Source organism: Lampris incognitus, chromosome 1 (assembly GCF_029633865.1).
Source record: "Lampris incognitus isolate fLamInc1 chromosome 1, fLamInc1.hap2, whole genome shotgun sequence".
NCBI classification, from domain to species: domain Eukaryota; kingdom Metazoa; phylum Chordata; class Actinopteri; order Lampriformes; family Lampridae; genus Lampris; species Lampris incognitus.
This window is the reverse complement of record NC_079211.1, coordinates 39,370,862-39,390,024: the sequence shown is the minus strand read 5'-3', so window position 1 is coordinate 39,390,024 and position 19,163 is coordinate 39,370,862. Positions and strand designations below refer to the sequence as shown.

The window sequence follows — 19,163 nt, the reverse complement described above, 5'->3', positions numbered from 1 at the left end:
GAACTTGTTTTATTGATATGGTGTTTTTAAGCGCCCCCCCCTTAATGTGCACATGTGCATATACACGGGTACAAACAGACAATAGAAAGAAAGAAAAAAAAGATAAAAGCAAACAAAAATTTTACATTTACAATGCCAGAGCTTGTGTTATATTCTGCGTATTATATTCGTTTAATAACTTAAAGGTCCTGTGATGGCCTGGTGACCTGTCCAGGGTGTCTCCCCGCCTGCCGCCGAGACTGCCGGGATAGGCTCCAGCTTCCCCGCGACCCTGAGAGCAGGATAAGTGGTTCGGATAATGGATGGAACTTAAAGGTCCTAATATTTTATTTTATTTTTGTTTTTAACATTAGATAAAATGGTTTTATACTGTCAGAATTAATTAATCAAGTGCAGGAAAGATGGCTTGGTTCCTGACTTTTTTTCTTATGAATATGGAATTTTCCAAAAATAATCAATAGTTAGTTGTGTAACCGGTAATTTTTTTTACCCGGTGCGGGATACGATACGGAAAGCACTGCACCACAAGGCGACATCGCTAACCGCTCGGCTAAAGGGTCAAACCCGTTATCTAGAGACTAACGTGTCTTATTACTAGTTTACAGTTGTATGAGCATGTTTATTTTCAACTTTATCATGTCTAAAATATAGCATTGCATCAAACGTCTATTTCAACATTCACTCTCAAGTTTCTTTTTTTAGAAAGTTGGCCACATCAATCCAGAACATTCTTGCATATAAACAGTGGGAAAGACGTGTTAAAGGGCTGAGGATACGGAGCGGTATTTTCGAGACCCGTGTCACATGACGGGTGCCTTACCTTACGTCACAAATCACATGCGTGACACGCGCCAGTGTCAAACGAAGTACAAACTGAGCGGAAGCTGGAAGTAGGTGGATGAGTTTGAAAGAATAAGAAACAGTGACGATGGTGAGAAGGAAGAGTGACTGGGAGTAAGGACAGTTATGGAGTTTTGTCGGATAACCATGAAGTCGCGAGTTGGGTTAAGGACAAACTTGGCGATGTTAAAAGAAGTGGATTGATCGTAGTTGGATGTGTGTCACAGACGCAACTGAGGAAGGCCCTGGAAATATCTGAGGTAAATAAATGTCTGCCAAGTGTCATGTTCCCCACTTAATAGAAGAGTTCCAATAGAGGGCGCTGTTGACTCAGTACCGTATGTGGTTGATGCAAGTAGGTTTTTTTTAATAACCAACTTTTATTCAACATTCTGCACAGATGATGATACAGTATTACAGATTCATAATTTTCTTTGAAGACATTATCCCCCTTAGCCCCCAGCAATCCCTGTAACAGATATGATTGCGAGTGACGCTGGCTAGAGGTGAAAGTAACTGAACTGTATGACTTAAGGATTCCTGTTAATAAAGTGATAAGTAAGCAAGTAAAGCTTTAGCCGTCCATTCTGTAGGGTTAAGTAAAGAACGGAACAGAATGAAACAATCCCCTCCCTGCTCATAAAAAACAAGTTAGTGATAAATAAAATAGCCAAGTAACAATAATACTAACTGAATAAATTAAATAATTACAGATAACAAAATAATTGTACAACTAAAAAAAAAAGGAATGGGCAACTGGTATTGTACAAAAATCATCATGTCAACCTAACCTTAAGCACTGCCTGCACCCTACAAGGTCACAGGCCAAGATGTATGTACCCGTACACTGTTACATCTGCACACACATTTACCCACTCATGCATGCACTTAATGTTCGTACATACACACAACTATAGATGCAAGTAGATTTAAATAACGTAACGGAGTTGTTGATAGTCACAGAATGGTCAAGATGATTCACGGAGAAAGGAGTGCAACAAGATCAGTTATGCTGCATTTTGAAACAGAAACCCAGGCAGTTACCCAGTAAGGCATTTTATTCCACCTCGCTTGTGTGTGGAGGTGTTTGGGTGATATGTGGTAAATGTGGAGAAGATACATGCAGTGGCAGAAATTGGAAAACCCCAAGTGTAATCAGTGTGGGGAGAGTCGTGAGGTATGCCAAGCAGACTGTCCAAAGAGAAAGAGATGGAAATCATGAGGCTCGTCCAAGAGAAAACTACTAAGCCACGATGAAGCAGCAAGGACAGGAAAGATTCAAGTAAGGGAAAACAAATCAGGTAGGAAGCATGAGGAATATTGTTTTTGTAAGGACATTAAGTTCTTAGCATTTCTGGCCATGGTGATTAATTGTGCCGCTGAGGCAGAAAATAAATGGGAGAAAATAGAGACAGTTGTTGATGTAGCAAGAAAGTTTTTTGATATCGTGGGAATTACTGGAGAGGAAGCGCAAGGGCTGTTGAGCGAGACTTTCAGGCCCTCTCAGATCCTTGCTTGAGAAGTTGAACTAGAGAATGGGATGAGGGGTTGAGAAGATCATTTTCCTTTTTGTTTATAATAATTTAGAGAAGAATGTCCTTGTGCATGCTCAATAATCCAGGTAAGAAAAACAAAGAAAGCTGAATCAGTTCATCTGGATACCTGCTGTCAGATTAGAACTTTAGACTGAAGAGGTCACTTAGATGAATGATGGAAGGTATTTGTCAATAAACGTTGTATCCAGATGAACTGATCCAACTTTCTTTGATTTAGAGAAGAATTTGATCTTATTTTCAATCCAGTAGGTGGCGGTAGTACGCGATAACGTTGTTTGCCAAGCGACAGACTGAAAAACCAACAAGAAGAAGAAAAAGAAGGGCATGAACAACAATGTAGAATGAAACCAAGTACCTGACGATATCGTCAAAAGTAGTTTAAAACCACGAGGCAGCACGATCTCTGGTGAGTCCCTTTCAGTAAGAACAATGTTGTCTTACAGTGTAAATAGATGCTGTTTTTGTTACATTTTCGGAGACGTGAGCAAGCTTTCAACGTGTCCACGTTGACAACTTGTTTACAATGGTGCCCATTCATAGCCTTCCTAGCCGTTGCATGGCAGGTAGACTGGCAGCCTCATTTATATGAATGGTATTTTTTGCAGCGTCTGCGTTACCCAAACGGTCAGATCAAATGATTGCACACGTTGTCACTACTTTAGTACTCTTGCCACGGGATTACCTAGACGCAAGACGAATACTGCACTCGGGTGTGTGTTTTCACTTTGACTTAAGTTGCGCGTTAAGCTTGTTTTCCAGCCATCTTTACAAAGTCCGTAGCTCTGCAGTCTTTTTCCATGAGCATTAATCCTATTACTAGCAGCAGATGAGAGTGCGGCGCCTGTATGGTCTAAACAAAAACTGAAAAGGGGAAGTGTTGCATGAGTAGTGTTTTATAACTGGCTAAATGTGAGGAGTGATTAACAATGTGCTGTGTGCCTGATATGATAATTTACATAATGCATATTGGTGACTAATGGTATGTCAGTTGAACAGCTCAGAAACTAATGAATACTGAAGTCCTAGCTGCTAGAATATTGTTGTTTTTTTCCCCATTAGTAAACCTGTGACATCCCCACTTGTAAAAGTAAAATTTGAGAAAAATCCTGTGTTTGGCTTATGGTTCGAGTTTCCATTATGACACTGCATCATGCCATAAGCCGATAGGGAGAACCAAATATGTGAGATCACCCAGGCATAGGGTTGGTACCTTTAAAAACAACCTTATCTCAATTTTGCCCTAATGTTGAGTTGCTTAAATGCCAGATGACATTGCCTCACCTATGCAAGAAGAAAATAACTATCTTGGGATCAATATTTACCATTCAGAATATGTTTTAAAATGTCCTAAAATGGCTATAGGAGTAGGAGTACTTGTTTAGTCACTGCCAGTCAGAATTGCGACAAATTCTTCCAGGCACACGCCCTTTGAACTTTAATTTTGCTTTCTGGATTTAAGCTGTCGTCACTCCTCGGCTGAAATGAGCTGAACTACAGTGAGCTGGACTGTTTTTCATTTATCACAGATAAGGGCTCGACCATGGCTTCAGGAGAAGACTGTTGTACCGCAGCAGAGGATGGGGCTGAGGGCAACCAGCACCATCTTCTCATTCTGGAAAGAGTGGAGAAGGAAGAGGAGGAAAACTGGAAAACTGTTGCATCACGTCAGCTGAAACAACACTGTTCATGCACCCCAGCAAAGGCCAAACACAAATTAACGGGCTTCCTCCCAATTCTGAAATGGTTGCCACACTACCAGCTCCGGGACTGGCTCTTGGGCGATGTCATGTCAGGAATTATTGTGGGAATACTTTTGGTCCCTCAGTCCATAGCCTACTCCTTATTGGCTGGCCAGGACCCCATATATGGCCTGTACACTTCCTTCTTCTCCTCCATCATCTATGCCTTCTTAGGTACTTCCCATCACATCTCGGTGGGAATATTTGGGGTGCTGTGTCTGCTGGTGGGTCAGGTTGTGGATAGGGAGTTGGCTGTGGCTGGATACCTCACTGAGAGCAGTAGCAGTGGTAACCTCAGCTACCTCCTGGTGGCTGGCCAGGGGAATGGCAGCATTGAGATGGAATGCAGCAGGAGCTGTTATGCCATCCTTGTGGGAGCTACACTCACTTTCACCGCTGGAATCTACCAGGTGAACAAGAGGCAGTAGCATTTAAATCCCAGCGCTTTGTAGGAAAATAGGGTGCATGAAGTGAACAGCACTCCCCTCCCTCAGCTACTACCATTAAGCAAGGCATTTAACTCCCAGTGTTCCTGTAGAACTGCTTAGTGGCCAACAGTGGAAGGTTGTGTCCAGTGTCTCACAAAGTTGACAAAAATACAAAACTTCATAGCAGCTTTGTTTGCATTAAAAAAATGTATTGGTATTTATGATTTCTGAGCACAAATACTTCTTTGCAGCAATGCAGTTCCACATGCATAGATAACACATATTTACAACAATAGTTTTCCACTTAACTGTTGCAGTTAGGAGTTAACTATATTTCTTAAGGGCACCTTGATGATTGTTAGCTTAGGAAGAGCGGTTGGCCTAATGTTCATCAACCCACCGTCCTGCAGTCAAGTAACTAGATCAGTTTTTCCTATTTGGCCTCCCTCTTCCCCATGTTTAGAAACTGTCAGACATTTTTTTCAGCTTCACAGCAAAAGTTGTATAAATAACGATAATGTTTGGCTTGTTTGTTTTACTCCCCCACTCTCCTTCCCTCTCCACCCCAGGTCCTGATGGGTATGCTCCAAGTGGGCTTTGTCTCTGTCTACCTCTCTGACTCCCTCCTCAGCGGCTTCGCAACTGGGGCCTCCTTGACCATCCTCACCTCTCAGCTCAAGTACCTGCTGGGACTGAAAATCCCCAGGCCTCAGGGTTGGTTCACCCTCGGAAAAACCTGGTATAGCTTGATCACCAACCTGCGGAACACCAACATATGCGACCTGGTTACAAGTCTGTTGTGTCTGCTCGTACTGGTACCCACCAAGGAGCTGAACGATCACTTTAAGGCCAAATTAAAGGTAACAGGGTAGAGGCTGATGGCCGATTTTAGGTTCTAAGAGACATCTTTTTACATGTAAGCAACATATTTGTTAGAGTAACTAATTCTAATGTAGTTTGGGCCCTATATTAGTAATGTCCTTATCTAATCTCGAAAAGGACATTACAGACATGTTGCTTCTGTATAAGTGAATAACAAAACCCTCATTAAATTAGTATATTTCCTTTACAATATCTAGGTTTTTGGCACATTGCTAATATTCTCAGCCAGAGTAACTTAACAATGAGTGCAAAAGAAGAAATAGTTGGAATTCCATGATCATCAATATTGTAAAAACCCAATGGTATGGAGCGTAAGGGTCAGAGCAACACTTCCCTTACAAAAACATACTTTCCCCAGAGTTATGTGAAATAGAGATTCACCCGGTATGGGAAAAAAGGTGCTGAGATGTCAAAAGGATATTTTTTGTTTACATTCCAGATAGTATTAAAAAGAAAGAAAAAGGACCAAGAGTGAGGGTGATGTGATTGCTGCTCTGTAGGGGTGTCACGATTTTGATTCTAAATCGAAGAGCAATCAAAATGAGCTTTTGACTTAGACCTTCGAAATCAAAAGCTGCTCTGAAGTCTCATTCTTCTCCATTTCTGTTCTCTCACAGGCTCCGATCCCCTTTGAGCTGTTTGTAGTGATTGCCGCCACGCTGGCCTCTCACTTTGGTCACTTCAATACCGAGTATGGCTCAGAGGTGGCGGGGGCCATCCCAACTGGCTTTCTTCCCCCGCAGCTGCCCTCTTGGTCACTTATTCCCAATGTGGCAGTTGATGCGTTCACCGTCGCCATTGTGGGCTTCGCCATCACTGTCTCTCTGTCAGAAATGTTTGCCAAAAAGCACGGCTACGTAGTGGACCCCAACCAGGAGATGTACGCCATAGGCTTCTGCAACATCCTGCCTTCATTTTTCCGCTGTTTTACCACAAGTGCTGCACTGACCAAGACCCTGGTGAAGGAGTCAACGGGTTGTCAGACTCAGCTCTCGGGGCTGGTAACAGCCTTGGTTCTGCTGCTGGTGCTTTTGGTCATAGCTCCACTGTTCTACTCTCTGCAGAAGTAAGCTCGCTACACCCACAAACCGTCAACTGTCTAGAAAGGGAACCATGTCCCTCATCCTACCTAGGAAATCAGTTGTTAATCAGTTGTCAGTGGAAATACATAAATTGTTCAGTTCAAACATTTCACATCGCAGACACACGAGGCCCTTGACCCGTATTTGATAAGATTTTGTCTTAAAGGTGAGAAGGGTTTTGTTGTATATTCAACTCTACACTGTGGGTGGTGAGTGGTAAATTTGTGATTAGAAAAGTAATTCTTACACATTTTCTAACATGGGTAATTTCAGTTTAATTAAATGATTCCTCATTTTAGAGTGGCCTCTTTGTAGCAACAGTTGATCTTGTAACTGAGATGTCATTGGCATAAAGAAAGTACGGCACCCCACCCAACCCCTCTGTCAACCAGAAATAACATAATGTCTGCTGTTTGAATACTTTTATGTACTTCTGTCAGTGTGTGTTTTATTTTCCTTCTGCAAATAGCCTTTCCTGTCCCTTTTCAATCCCATGAGATTTGAGTTGGACCATGTCCATGCTCTTTGTTTCCAGGCAGCTAAACAAAATATAATTCATATCACTCATGGCTTTTACAACATGTCACACATTCAAGAGCAACAAGAGCGATGAATGATATGAAATTCAACTCATATATCCATCAATGTGCAATCTGTCTTGCATTCAAAAAAAAGAGAAAAGATATTTATATATATATATATATATATATATATAATTAGCAGCTGATTAGTGTGAGATGCACGAAACAGGCCTGTGCTGCTATGCATTAAAATATTTTTTTCCTGTATCCATGTTGATATATATATATATATATATATATATATATACATATAATTTTTTCCAGGGTTGGAAACATTAGAACACCCACACTTGTCCATCATCCTTATCTTTTGTACTTTGAAAACAGGTACCAAGGGTAGACTTACAACACATACAGATATAGACATTAGCAATGGCCCCCAGGTCATGGCTGTTGTCGACTTTGCTTTCCTGACTTGATGTAGGGCCAGCATCATTTGCGTCATTAAGCACAAAGTTCCCCATTAAGTTTTACATTTCCTGCATTTCACTGATATCCTTATCCATTACGCAAACACTCCTTTCCGGAGTGATTTACAGTGAGTACAGCACTAGAGGCAGGGAGTGTCCAGCCAAAATCAAGGTGGTAAAGGGTCAGAGCCTCAGTGCCCTGACATGGGAATATTGTTTTGGTACCCGAATAGATATCTAAAATAGGGAAGTGTTTGATAGAGGAAAGAGGAAAAAATTGGACCTTAGTCTATTGAAAAAGGGTTTCAAGGGTCAAGACTAGATAATTTCTACTGATTGATGATTGGAAAAGATGATTGATATTAATTACTTGCTTTGGTGTCGCCTAATTCACTTAGATCTACACTCACAAATACAAACATACACACCATATGTTTTCACTACTTACCTGGAATCTAAGCTCTGCTTCCAATAACATCACAGGCTTTATCTCTTTCTCTGTCCTGTCTTTATCTCTCCATCTGTTTATCTTCCCTTTTCCAGCTTCCTTGTGTTGTTTTTTCTTATGCTCTCTGTCTCTCTATCTGGTTGTCTGTGTCTTTCCCTCCTCTATCTTAAAAACACACTCACAAACATCGACATTACAGTTTGACATAATTAAAAAGCTCGCACACCGCAGTGTTCTGAGACTCAGCCAAACTGCTGTTTCCTTGCCCCCCTCTGTCCTCGTAGGTGTGTTTTGGCCGTCATCATTGTGGTGAACCTCCGCGGCGCTCTGCGCAAGTTCAAAGATGTCCCCCGCATGTGGCGGGTTAACCGCATCGACACCTCCATCTGGCTGGTAACCATGGCAACCTCAGCGCTGGTCAACACGGAACTAGGTCTGCTCATCGGGGTCCTTGTGTCAGCCTTCTGCGTCCTGGGCCGGACCCAGCAAGCCCAGGCTGTGGAGCTGGGCCGTGCCGAAAGCAGAGAGTTCTATGAGGACCTGGCATCATACAATGGGCTCCGAACGCAACCTGGAGTGACTGTTTTCAGATACAGGGCCCCCATCTACTATGCCAACCAGAGCCTGTTTAAATCGGCTCTCTACCAGAGACTGGGGCTCAACCCAGTGAAAGAGAAAGTCCGACGCAGGAAGCTTGAGAAGAACAAGGGGAAGAAACAGGCACTAGCAGAACCAGAAGATGTCAAAACACAGAGGTCAGGGGTCACGGGGGTCACGGGTAAAAAGGATGAAACCAAGGTGAACATAACTAAAATTCTGATGCCAGAGAAAGATGCTTCCAGTAGCCTCCATAGCGTAGTGATTGACTGCAGCGCTGTGTTGTTCCTGGATACAGCTGGGGTGAACGCCCTGAAAGAGGTCCGCAAAGATTACGAAGAACTCGGGGTCAGGGTTCTACTTGCCCAGTGCAATACCTCAGTGCTGGACTCACTGGAAAGGGGGGGATACTTCTATGAAAATAAAGCGGAAACAGGAGAAGGCAAAATGGTGTTTTTTACGATCACTGATGCCGTCCACCTTGCCCAAAGCTTGTCCACTCCTAACGGAGACTGTGACACCTACTGTTGACGAGTTTTGTATTTATCCTTTATCCATCTATACGTTTACATTTATGTTGTATCTAATGCGATCCAAAATCACATGTTCGTGCATATGTGCTTTATACTAGAAGATTGAAATTGCCAAAGTAGAAGTGCCTCCTCATGTACTTTAGTGCTATTCAGGATTATTTTAGTGAATGTTATACAGTGCAGCTAAGTAGGTAAATTGTAGCTCAAAACTCAGATGTGCTTCAACCGGTTGGTTACCGGGATATTTTGCTAACTTCTGATGGCTTAAAAGAAAAAGAGAAGGTTAACCAATCCCAAATAAGTTGTCTCTTGGTAATGGAGAAGAAAACTAGTGCTTGGAGCTCTCTGCAAGCAGTGTAGTGGAGCTTCTACAATGGCTGCATTTTTATTTCACTTGGAAGAACATTTTCCCGCCTTAACTCGTGGATGAGGTGACAACCAGTCAACCACCATTACAAAATACCAATGTTTATCATCACATCAGCCACTTTGTGAAACCTAGTGTGTATATCATGCTTTTATCACAAAGACCAGTGACAGTAGTATGGAAATACTTTGTCCCTGTCCATGTACACTTTTCATAGTGGTACATAATTTCTCACTGGCATGCAATTAATAACTGCAAGCAAGCGAGGCCAGACAAAACATTTAATTTCATTAAGTAGTCACAATCTTGATATGCAGTGCAAAAACATGCTGTAAAACACTTATATTCTTTGAACCATAAGATCAGTGATTAATAATTTAAATCTCATTAGTTAGTCAAATTTATGATTATAATCAGCATAAATCATTTAGCTATGCAGCCCTAATTCACAAACGCAATTTTCCAGATGTAATTTTGCCTGTTTATGAATGCCATTAGTGACTTCGGACAGGAGCAGTTTGTGAATGGATGGCTGGGTGGAAGGCGCATTATAAAATAATGGCTTAAGGGGAAGTCACACTGATTTTTAATGTTCAGCTGTTCCTCATTTTGGAGGAAGAAACTCTGAAACTCATTTGTGTATTTTAAACATCCTCAAATCAAAACCTTTTTTAAGAAAATGCCTTAGGAGTAAATTTTCATTGTTTTTAATTAATCTCATTTTATAATGAAATTCATGTTCTTAATTTGTCAACATGATGACCAAGTCCCAAAGAGAGACTAGAAAACCATGACTCATGACTCGTACATCAACAGCCTGAAGCCAGGATGCTGAAAATGACCTTACTCTATTTGGGCAGTGTTACTGGCATCGACTTTAATGCATGCGCCCTGTATCCTGCCATGTTGTCCCCGTGACCCCAAGTAAGGATAAGCACTTTGGATAATGAATGAATGAATGAATGAATGTTTAACACGAGCACCAAACTTCAAACGTTACATGGCTAAATATTCTTGTGGTTTTTAACGAACTTATTTCCTAATTAGTTCAGCTCTACATTGAGGCAACTTGTAGCCATGGTTTTCAAGTCTACTTCATACAATGTTATGGCTACTGTCAAAAAATGTAATCAACCATAATCCTTGATGTGACTACCTCTTCCATATTCTTTATATGTTCATCGTTGTGGCATCAAAGATCAGACAATATGGATAACCCAAGGTCTTTTTCACCTCGTGTTTCTGGCTATGGGAGATGGTAGTGAATATTCATAAATTCAGTGGCTCTTAATCTCCAGATCCAGACCCCACAACGAATCACAAAATAATACATAGAGGTTGGAAAAAGCTTTGTGGTTTTTCGCATTTTTCTTGTGACATATTTGATATTTGCTGCCTCTAGTCTGCTTTGAAGAATTAATCAAGGGAAGTAATAGGATCATGTGGGGTCAGAGGTCACCATTCTCACCAGTCATTCTGAGAAGCAGGAGAGGCAGAAGTCACAAGTTCTTTTGGGGTGGAAGGGGGGATCTGAATAGGTTGAGAACCATTACAGTAATGGTAATGCACGCCACATTTTTCAAAAGCAGACCATTTTGTAAAATTCAGTGGCATTTGTAGGTCACACGCTTCCAAAACACTGCCTTCAGAGGTTCCCTGGTGCGCTTCCTGCACTGCTGCATGCAGTTACGTTCTGCAGACTTGTGAATGACAATCACCCTTCACTGTGCAATTAGTCATATTTACTTTACCTTTCAGTTGAAATTCTGTTTAATCAGAAATACTTTATTACTCCCCAAGGGGAAATTGTGCATTTTTGAGGGTTTATTTAAAACTCTTATGCCCAAAAAGTGTCAAAGTGTCACCAAATGATGGACCAGAAGTTGTCTGTAGTAAATGCCATTTGAGATTGATATTATAGCAATACCAAAAAGGGCGTATTGTTCTGATAACTGAAATGTTGTTTGAGTCGGACATCAGTCAGATTAGTCCTGATGAATTTGTACCACTCCTGTTTGCTAAAGGCATCGGTATTCCTGTTGCAGAAAAAAAGAAAAGTGCCAGTTAAACCAAAGTCAAGAACGACTGCTTGTAACACAAACGTGTGTATACTTGTTCTGGTTTTACATTGCACATTAACATGGAGACGTAAGCTAAAGCCAAGAAATTAAAGTGGTGATGCTTCGGTGATTGTGACACGTTTTAGAAAAAGGACTTGAGACTTTTTCTGAGACTTTATGGGCCTGTACATTTTGTTGTATATCCAGTTTCCTAAGGCATGGTCTGTTTAAACAAGTGCTGCTATTGCATCATTTTAAGCGGTGCACACTGCTAGCCACCAACTCTCAGAGGATGGAGACAAAAGACAACCGGTTTTCAAAGTCGAAATTTGAAGCTAAGTGTAAATTGGATTTATGTAGACATGAGAAGTGAACAAAATGTCGCTTGTTTGTTGCTCGTTTTCTGAAGGTGTATATGCTTTCACCAGTTGACCTCTCATCAATGGAATATCCTAATGTTTATTTTCTGTAGGTCATTTATAACTACACTACTGAAGTTGCAGTGCATTTTCTCTTGTCTATTTCTGGGGGGTATTTTGTTGGTTGTAAAAGCTTTTATTTTCTGAAAACAAACTTGATACTCAACATGGATGTGGTCTGTTGATTTCACAGCGTCGCACTAGTTTCTTTAAGGTTTCAGTAGTTTGTTTTTTTTCTCTTCCAAGTGGATGACGGCTTTGTTTGAAGCCAAATTTAATCAACACAATGACATGCAGACAGTTATTTTGCACGTTTAACATTATGTTACTGGTTTGCATTGCGAGGCGACGTAAACTGACAGTTTTGCGCTAACTCTTCTTCTATTTCTTCTTCTTTCGGCTTGTTCCGTTTTCCAGGGGGCGCCACAGCAGATTTGATAGTTTACATCAGTGTCCCGTGAGGGCACAGCACAGATGGCGGTCTTGTCAATCCGCATAATGATTTGGCAAAATTTTATATCAGATGCCCTTCCTGACAGTTGCGCTAACTAAAGGGGGATATAGTTTTCTTTTGTTTCTTGATACAGAACTTGTTACTTATATTTATCCTTCCATAGGTGTTATGGGAATAGTTTTTTAGAAGTAAAATCTACTCGTATTTATTTTTAGTTGTTGCTGAAGCTTTTGTAGAGCGACATTAGTGCATTTAGACAAGAAAATGACAAAGGGAGCGAGGAGTTAGGCACTTCAAATGTGTCCACATGTTTTGGCATTTTGGGTTGTATATGACTGTTATATGTTAAGAACTTATTTATTACGAAGAGTCCAGCAGCTGAAACATGACTTTACACAGCATTAAAGCTATTCCTGACCCATCCCAAGCCAAAAAGCCTGAATGCGGTGCCTTGCTCATGTGTTACAGACCTGTTACTGTCAGTTACTGATGAAAGCGTGATTGTATGTCATTTACAGTAACAGAGGTTTGACGAGATTTGTAAAGACTATGCAAATTAATATCGTATTGTTTGCGGCCAAGTTTATTCATTGACTGCTTTGGAGAAACGGGATTGTCTGAAACTGTTGACTGGAACAGAGTTTGTCGAGTCTGACAGCCATTTTCGAGACAGGACTTTTCCATCTTCCAGTCCAAGGATGTAAAACCTATACTGAATGTTGTGAAACGGGAAAGATAGCCATAGACTAAACTGAAACAGGTTAAGCTCAGTGCCTATAGGCCATGTAGCATTTGAGGTCACAGCCATCTGACAATCTTGCAAAAACCTGCCAAATGCTGTTTTCTTTTGGCTTTTTTTGGGGGGGGGCAGTTACATAACTTCTTTAGAATATTCTGCTGATCGTGTTCACCAAAAGGAGACTATAAAGCTCATATAATATCAGAAAAAGGATGCTGTCACCATCACAGTTGTATAGACACTCATCCACAACAGGGTGGCCGTTTAAACAGATGCAGAAGAATCCCAGAGAAGTTGAATCAGTTCATCTGGACAACAAGTGTAGTGGAAAAACACTAAACCTGGTGTCCAGATGAACCGATTCAACTTCTCTGGGATTTCTACACCTGGATTATTGAGCATGCATCGAGACAGATGCAGAATAACTTCATCTCATGAATAGCGAAACAGGTGAAAATAACAGCACAAAAAAAAGTTGAACATTGATAAAATTAGTGTGAATGTAAGTTACTTTTGTTATATTTGATTCTTGTATTCCTCATGCTCTTTTGACAATAGTCTATATGAAACTTTTGAAGATTTGACCCTGGATTAGGAAACTTTGCACTTGTTTAACACACACAGGATATACAGTTTCATTCTTTTGTCAGCGTATTCTCAGATATGCCATGCATATATACGTATATATATGTTTGTAGTTACCTCTGTGTTGTGTGGATTTGTTTTGCTGCAATAAAACATATGAAGTATTTCCAAAATGTTTTAAATCAATTTTAAAAGGAAGTCATCATACCTGACCATATACTGCTGTAAACGTCTAGTTTTGTCAATCAAGTTGAAGTTGATTCATCTTGATTTTCTGTTTCAGCTTTTTCTCACTGCTTAGTCTTTCTAGCTTAACATTAGAAAGAACCTCGTTTTTGGAAAACTGTCAGAAATCTAACAATACCGTCTGTCTCCTATTTGAAAATGTATAATTTGCTCTTTGCCAGGAGTCTTTCAAAGTGGCTCAATTTTTTTTCCAACCTCCATCCATCTAAATGTCATATTGCTTGAAATTGAGAAGTGCTGTTGTAACCCGGTCTATGTATCTGTGATGCATTTGAGATTTATTAATTTACAAAAGCTAGAACTGTCAAACAATGTCACCTTGTTAAAGTTTTCTGGGTTGAACTGTTATCAGTGATGACCTGTCCTCCAAGAGCACCTCATCAGGTACATGACATGGTCCACGAAGCAAATAAACCAGCACTTTTCCAGCGGTTTTTACCTCATCTAGTGTCTTCTTTGCTTTTCCACTACCGTTGCATGTCTTGTCAGCAATACCTCTCATTCTGAATAACACTCGGTCACATCGCTCTCTCTCTCTCTCCCTTCACCTGTCTCGTACCTCTTCCCCTTTCTTCAAGCATGCCAGCTATGACAACTTCTCTCGACTGTAAAGCAGAAGAAAAGCTAATGTGCTGACCCTTCCCACCCCGCCTCTTCAAAACACTTCCATCCGGCAAAATGTTCCGGTCGATTAAGACCAAAACCTTATGCCTATTTTTTCCCCCCATGGCAGAGGCTCACAGACGCCCCCTACCTTTCACTGATCCCAGGACCGCCACTAAACCCACTCCCTCTAGACCCATACAAAAAAAAAAAGTCAGTGAAACATAATTTCTTTTGGCTTTGGGAACATGCTGTTAGAGCTTATGGGTTTACAAAAATAATATTGTTCAGGAACAGATGTGTAAGTATCTTTTATAATCCAGAAATTAGTGATGACTATCAAGGGGGTTGAATACTTTTGCAAGGCACTTCATTCCCTCATTTGGTGTCTTGGTGATGGTGGTGGAGAGCACTGTCTAACACGTTGCTCCAAAATCTCCCATAGGTGTTCAACTAGGTTGATGTCTGGTGACTGAAGGCCATAGCATAACCTTTATATAATTTTCATACTCAAAACCATTCAGTAACCCCTTGTGCCCTTTGGATGGGGGCATTGTCATCCTGGAAGAGACCACTCCCATCAGGATAGAAATGTCTCATCATAGGATAAAGGTGATCACTCAGAACAACTTAAAATATTATTTGCAGTGGCCCTACCCTCTAAGGGGACAAGTGGACCCAAACCATGCCAGGAAAATCCCCCCCACAGCATAACAGAGCCCCCGGACCCCCTCACTGTAGGGTCAAGCTCTCAGGTTTTTCCTTTCATTTGTCATATACATATCTATCTATCTATCTATCTATCTATCTATCTATCTATCTATCTATCTATATATATATATACACACACACACATACACACACACACACATACATACATACATACATATTATATATATATAAGCAAGCCCCTTCTTAGTCTATATAGTTTATAGTTTTTATCTCTTCTCATCCATATGTATTGGTTAGAGCTGTTAATATTTGGTTGCTGTTTATCTGTTTTAGACTTTAGTACAATGCACCAACCCACCAAGACATTTTCCTTGTAGATGAAAAAGTAGTCGGCATGAATGAGAAACAACTCACACAGCACACCTAACATCTCCGGGCAGGAACTAAACTCTCTGTTTGACACTTCACCTTTCATTTTACGCACTGTGCAGTACTTTTTGTTGTTCATCTTAGCCACATGTTAATTGCACACAAAGCGCTAAATGGCCTTACAACACACTACATAAAATATATGCTAATTACTTACAAACCAGCAAGAGCTCTCAGATCCAATGGCAGTGGTCTCTTAACCGTCCCTCATGCTAGGTCTAGAGCAGGGGAAGCTGCATTCTGTATTTATGCCCCAAGTAGATGGAACGCCCTGCCTGAGGACCTGAGAGAGGCCCCCACACTGGACACATTTAAAGGCAGGTTAAAAACCTTACTTTTCACAACAGCCTATGGCTAAGTTCTTAGTGTGTGTGTGGGTGTGTGTGTGTGTGTGTGTTTTGTATATTTTGCTATTTTTATATATTCTGCTGTGGTTGTTACTTTTAATTAATCAGTTTTTATGGGCCTTGTATCTATTTTAATAACTCAGTTTTAATCTTGTCTGTACTTTTATAAAATTTGTCTGTACTTTTATTTATCTTATTTTATGCTGTTATAATGTTTTTTTTCTTCTTATCTTTTGCCTGTAAAGCACTTTGAACGACTTCTGCAATGATAAGGTGCTATACAAATAAATTTGCCTGGCCTTGCCTATTGTGTATTTTTGGCTTCCGGCTGGAGTTGTTGGGTGTGTGAGTTCTCATATCATTCATTATAATGTTTTTTTAACCTACCTTAGTAGTTTTCTTAGGTGTGGTATTGGCGTTTTGCTCTTAAAACAAATAATTCTGTCTGATTGCGAGTTTAAGACCTTGCTTTAAGAACTGACGAGTGGGCCTTCATTTCCAAATTTAGTACAACTATATGAGGCAGTACATGTTCAGAAGTATTTATGTATGGGTGTCAGGGTGGCATGGTGATCTATTCCGTTGCCGACCAACAAGGGGATCGCTGGCTTGAATCCTTGTGTTGCCTCCGGCTTGGTCGGGCATCCCCTACAGACACAATTGGCCGTGTCTGCGGGTGGGAAGCCAAATGTGGGTACGTGTCCTGATCAATGCACTAGCGCCTCCTCTGGTCGGTCAGGGCACCTGTTTGGGGGGGGAATAGTGTGATCCTCCCACGCGCTACATCCCCCTGGCGAAACTCAACACCGTCAGGTGAAAAGAAGTGGCTGGCGACTCCACATGTATTGGAGGAGGCATGTGGTAGTCTGCAGCCCTCCCCGGATCGGCAGACGGGGGTGGAGCAGCAACCGGGACAGCTCGGAAGGGAGGGGTAATTGGACAGGTACAGTTGGGGAGAAAAAGGGGGAAACCCCCCCCAAAAAAGAAGTATTTATGTATTTGTATATTCAGAGTCTGAATATGTGCATATACATGAAGATGACATCGATAAACAAGCTTTTTAGAGGGGTGGTTGGTTGTAATAGCAACAGGCAGCACAGTGGCCCAGTGGTTAGCATGGTTGCCTCACAGCAAGAAGGTCCTGGGTTCGAACCCCAGGCCATCCCAGGTCCTTTCTGTGTGGAGTTTGCATGTTCTCCTTGTGTCTACGTGGGTTTTCTCCCACCATCAAAAAGACATGCGTGTTAGGTTTAATACTCCTGTCTGTGTCCCTGACCGACGCAATGGAAAGAAGAACTGGAGTTGGTCCCTGGGTGCTGCACAGCGACTGCCCACTGCTCCTAGCTAAACAGCTAGGAAGGGTTAAATGCAGAAAGTAAATTTCATTTGTATGTATGTACAAAATGACTAATAGAGTATTCTATTCTATTTTTTATCGCTTTTTTTTTCCTGTTAGAATTTGCTGAGGGGCTGCAATTCAATATTATTTCTAAGTATCTGGCTTCTATGCCATGACAGCCAGGATCTCCTGTGTGTTGTGCTAAACACTATATAACATGGGTGTTCGGGTAGCGTAGTGGTCTGTTCCGTTGCCTACCAACACAGGGATCGGCGGTTTGAATCCCTGTGTTACCTCCGGCTTGGTCGGGCGTCCCTAGAGACACAATTTGTCGTGTCTGCGGGTGGGAAGCCGGATGTGGGTGTGTCCTGGTAGCTGCACTAGTGCCACCTCTGGTCAGCTGGGGCGCCTGTTCAGGGGGGAGGGGGAACTGGGGGGAATAGCGTGATCCTCCCACGCACTACATCCCCCTGGTGAAACTACTCACTGTCAGGTGGAAAGAAGCAGCTGGTGACTCCACATGTATCGGAGGAGGCATGTAGTAGTCTGCAGCCCTCCCTGGATCGGCAGAGGGGGTGGAGCAGCAACCAGGACAGCTCGGGAAATTTGGTAATTGCCCGAATACAATTGGGGAGAAAAAGGGAGAAAAAAAAACACTATATAACATGTCATGTAACCAACCTCCTCAGAAGCCATGTCAAACCATCACCTTCATTGACTCTAAATTGTACCATCTTTTCTGCCTGTTCCTGACTTTACCCAAATGGTATGAAACACTAGACAGGCCATTGAAAAACACTTTTTCTACAGTGAGTTTCAAAGTGAATGAGGGTCCCGAGGCTTCGGTCGGGGTCTTTTGGAAGACGGAGTGCATGCCAAACAAGTTATGAGGTTAAAGGTCAGGAGTCCTATCTCACTAGAAACACTTGCCGAGGGGCTGCAATCAGTGCTTAATTTGTAAATGAGGTGGTCCCGGAGCACTGAGAGGGTGCTGCATTTTAAAAATGCACAAAACAGTGCTTTTCATGACGTTGAAACAGCTACGCAATAGTCACGTGCTTTTCGACCAATAATTTTATTGTTGCTTTTATGAAATAGACGGGCCTAACCTAATCTGACGTGACAACGAGGCAGTAGACACATGTACAGTAGCAAAGTTCACCAAGTTAATGCCGTGCTAAATAAACTTTCAAATGTTTAGGAAAAAAACATCAAACAACTTGCCAGCATACAATCCATATAGGCTATGGCGCTTGAATTACACAATTTGACCCAATACATTGATTACATCACAAAACTATAAGGCTCAATTAACAACACTGCGGAAACTAATTTTTAAAAAGTACCTTTTATTTATTTGTCCAAAACAGCCCACAAAGCATCAACAGAGCCTTCAGCCTCCTTCTCCCTGCTTCTTACTCTACTCCTAGTGTCCTGTGCAGTTCTACGTTCTTTAGTAATCCATGACCTCACATATGGAATGGGGTTGAACAGGGTGAGCGGTGGTCCAAAAAGGCAAAGGAAGAGTAGTGTGGAGATGGTGGATGTGCGAAGAGATGACCTGTTGGTGGTCCAGAGTATGTTCATCAGGGAAAGCCCCTCTCACACTCTGCACCTGAGATGGGGACAGTGTTGACTGCTGCCAAGAGGTCTTTCAGTCCATCTGGGACAAATTTCCCACCATCGTCCCTATAGTCTCTATATGCTCGAATGACATTCCGCGCGCCATCGATTCTAAACTGCTGGCAGAGTCTTTTAACTTCATCTTCCCCAAACAGTGCCCCAGGGTCGTCCGACCAATATTGTA

At 41.7% G+C, this 19,163-nt stretch overlaps 1 protein-coding gene across 1 annotated transcript; it reads left to right on the top strand.

The window, feature by feature from the left end:
- Nucleotides 1-981: 981 nt before the first annotated feature.
- slc26a2 (solute carrier family 26 member 2) lies at nucleotides 982-9,169 on the top strand. The gene is made up of 5 exons (XM_056290604.1): nucleotides 982-1,100; nucleotides 3,923-4,545; nucleotides 5,133-5,423; nucleotides 6,063-6,511; nucleotides 8,251-9,169. Exons 2-5 carry the CDS (start codon nucleotides 3,937-3,939, stop codon nucleotides 9,092-9,094), a joined length of 2,193 nt encoding a protein of 730 aa, XP_056146579.1. The 5' UTR covers nucleotides 982-1,100; nucleotides 3,923-3,936; the 3' UTR covers nucleotides 9,095-9,169.
- Nucleotides 9,170-19,163: the final 9,994 nt, after the last annotated feature.

What these genes read in the sequence shown, in the direction of transcription:
- slc26a2 (XM_056290604.1), top strand. Translation starts at nt 3,937, where the DNA reads ATGGCTTCAGGAGAAGACTGTTGTACCGCAGCAGAGGATGGGGCTGAG. An exon ending in TCACCGCTGGAATCTACCAG is followed by an intron (nt 4,546 to 5,132) that starts GTGAACAAGAGG and finishes TCTCCACCCCAG; the next exon opens with GTCCTGATGGGTATGCTCCA. An exon ending in ACTTTAAGGCCAAATTAAAG is followed by an intron (nt 5,424 to 6,062) that starts GTAACAGGGTAG and finishes GTTCTCTCACAG; the next exon opens with GCTCCGATCCCCTTTGAGCT.